We start from the raw sequence: 3,190 nt of genomic DNA, 5'->3' as shown, positions 1-3,190 counted from the left end.
CTGTGTAATATTTACAGACAGTAAAAGTGCAGTAGAAAGATTATGTGTAACAAATAAATCCAAGCAATTGACTCATCTTGATACAGAGATTTTAAAATTGTACTACGAGGTTTCAAAGCTCGGAGGAGAAGTTGTTATCGCATGGATCAAAGGCCATTCTGGGATAATCGGTAATATAATAGCAGATGCTCTGGCAAAAGAAGCATTATCAAGCGGAGAAACCATAGACAACAATATTTTACCGGTGTCAGATATAGATGTATATAATAAACATCAGCTCAAATTAAAATGGCAAGCCAATTATACGGAATCAGAAAGTCAGTCATCCTTTAAATATTGGCAACCCACACTTCTTAAAAAAAGGTGGTTTCATTCAGAGTCCAACAGAAGTTTTATTAAAACTATTAATAGGCTAAGGTCAAATCATGCTCTAACACATTCAAGAATGTGCAAAATGAATTTAGTAGACACTCACACTAGAGATTTAACACATATCCTATTAGAATGTGTAAACCAACAAGGAAATATTACGTGTTTATATGAAAACTTACGAAAACTAAATGTCTGTTTCCCATTTCACATAAATGAATTAATTTTCTCTGGAAACGTAGAAATCTATAATTGTATTTATCAGTTAATAAGGAATTGTAAATATAAACTTTAAACAATATAATTTACTAACCATAGAATTAAGATGAAACTTGTAAGCAATTTGCGAACATACCAATCATGTAATAAACCTTTTAATACGAAAAAAAAAAAAAAATATATCTAAAAAAAAACAAAAAAAATGTAAAACAAAATTATTACAAAAGATGACCAAAACAAAATAAAAAATATATATACATATTACATACAATATCAAAAAGTAATATAACGAAATAAAAAAAAAATAAAAAAAAAATAAAAATAAAAAAAAATAAAAATAAAAAGAAAAATTAAAACTTACATTTAGTACTAACTCGAACTCTGATTGTTGTTCTGTGAATACAAATTACAAAATAGTCTGGTCAATTGGCTATGCCAAGGCCATAAAAAAAAAATAGATTCACTTTGTATTTGAGATTTGGATGTGCACTGTTGTTGACGTTCGGTTTTTCCTTACTTTCTGAATTTTATTTTGGTACCATGAAGGCATTTTACTTGGCGAGACGTTACCAAAATAAAATTTAAAAAATTTGGAAAAACTGAATGTCAACACCAGTTCGCATCCAAATGTTAAATACAAAGTGAAACTGATCGTGCTGTATATAAATATATTATCATTTTTTGAATGAGTTACATAAATGTGTAAATATATTATATTGCCAGAAGTCTGCTGCATCATAAATCTTTGATGCAGTTATTCTTGCATATCGCAGGTTAAACCATAAACCGGAATTAGACTGTTCAATGGTTATTGCTGCAGCTTCAGAACATAGTTGGGGATCCATTTCCTGATAACAGAATTCTAGAAATTCTGAAAAATTTAGTGCCATTTTGGAAAAATCATTTCTGCTAACAAAATTTAACATCAATTGATGTAGTCTAAGATGTTGCAAAATTCTGTTAGGCTTGAAGTGTTTCAATAGCTGACTCTCAACATTATGTTCTAGTCCTTGGTTCACAACTTCCTGTAAAAAAATTGAGCTTTCTTCATCTGAGCTCAGTTCTTCTTGTGCTCCAAAATCCTTCAAAGTTAGGTATTTAACTGAAGTTCCAACTTTGGAAAGTTTACTCTTTGCCCAGTAACAAGCAACTTCAGTTGGAGAAGGTTCTTCACTCCTTCTGTGAAGCCACATCAAGAGTGCTATGGAATGCTTACACCCACCTAAAACAAAGTAAATGCTATACTTATAAATTATACCCAAAATTAATATCATTTCATAGTATGTATTTGCTATCCTTTACGTTCCATATTACAATTAGATGGAAGCATTTAAAATGTGGACATATTGAAGAATTTCCTCGATAGACAGAATAACCCATGAAGAAGCACTAAGAAAAATAGAGATCAAGCAGGGAGATACTGGATTCCATCAAAATAAGAAAACTGCAATACTTGGGTCATACTTATAACAGCAGGTGGTGACAGATATGAACTTCTAAAATTAATAATGCGGGGAAAGATTCAAGGAAGACCTTCTACCATCATAGGTAGAAAAAAATTGTCCTGGCTGAGAAATCTCAAAGAATGGATTGGATGCAGCTCAAATGAACTCTTTTGGGCTGTATAGTGCCAAAAGTTAGAATAGGCAATGATGATGGCCAACCTTCATCGCGGAGATGGCATGTAAAGAAGACATTCCATAAACATAAACAGTTTTTAAATAGCATCAAAGACATATAACACATTTTTTTAGTCTTAAAATCGTAGAATCTCAATATACCTATGCATGACTAAAACTAATCTGATATTTACCTAGTACATTTTTTATCATTTTAAAAATATTTACCTGAGGAGGCAGCACAGTCATGGCACTGAATATTTAACACCTTTTCACATTCCTCATCAATATTGCAAGTTACAGTATATTGTGTTTTCCTCACATTGTGTTCAGGTGTCACTTTAGCTTTAACTGTGCATACATTTTTATCTCTTCGAACTTGCACCCATCCAACAGCAGAGTCCCCATAAGAAGGCCTAGCGGATCTGTAAATAAGTAGAAATATTTAACAAGTAGGTACCTATGTAGATGTAAGTATTTTTTGCCTAATATTTTCATTTCAAGTAACTAAAAATATATTGTCATTTACACTTCATATTATTGCATATTATTCATATTATTGTTCACATTATTCATATATTATTCACATAACTTATTATAATGATTATACTTTAAGGGCGTAGGCACAAAATTTCGCACCAATGTGTTTTCCATGCATTCATTTTTTTCTAATCCTGAGAAAATTAATAAGTATTTTTGAAAAATTTAAACGCAGAATGAAAGATTACGTTATTACCGAGGGCCGAGAGTCCCTGAAAACTTCTATAATGTTTATTTTAATAAGTTACAGGGGTAAAAAACTAAAGAAAAAATTTAGTGTGATTTTTAATTTCAAATATCTCATTAAAAAGAAACTTTTTATTCATTCTAAGAGACTTTCGGCCCTCGATAATAAAGTATTCTTTAATTCTGCGTTTAAATTTTTCAAAAATACTTATTAGTTTTCTCAGGTATCGACAAAAATGATTACATGTAAAGTACAT

At 30.4% G+C, this 3,190-nt stretch overlaps 1 protein-coding gene across 1 annotated transcript; it reads right to left on the bottom strand.

Moving 5' to 3' along the window:
• Positions 1-1,048: 1,048 nt before the first annotated feature.
• LOC140439572 (uncharacterized) lies at positions 1,049-2,651 on the bottom strand. Its single transcript, XM_072529572.1, has 2 exons — positions 2,436-2,651; positions 1,049-1,810 (listed from the first exon to the last, which is right to left on the bottom strand). The coding sequence occupies exon 2, from the start codon at positions 1,779-1,781 to the stop codon at positions 1,263-1,265; it is 519 nt and encodes a 172-aa protein (XP_072385673.1). The 5' UTR covers positions 1,782-1,810; positions 2,436-2,651; the 3' UTR covers positions 1,049-1,262.
• Positions 2,652-3,190: the final 539 nt, after the last annotated feature.

This window comes from Diabrotica undecimpunctata, chromosome 1 (genome assembly GCF_040954645.1).
Source record: "Diabrotica undecimpunctata isolate CICGRU chromosome 1, icDiaUnde3, whole genome shotgun sequence".
Classification (NCBI taxonomy): domain Eukaryota; kingdom Metazoa; phylum Arthropoda; class Insecta; order Coleoptera; family Chrysomelidae; genus Diabrotica; species Diabrotica undecimpunctata.
This window is presented reverse-complemented; position numbering and strand designations above follow the sequence as displayed.

Coding starts and splice junctions, on each gene's coding strand:
- LOC140439572 (XM_072529572.1), bottom strand. CDS start 1,781: ATGTGGCTTCACAGAAGGAGTGAAGAACCTTCTCCAACTGAAGTTGCT.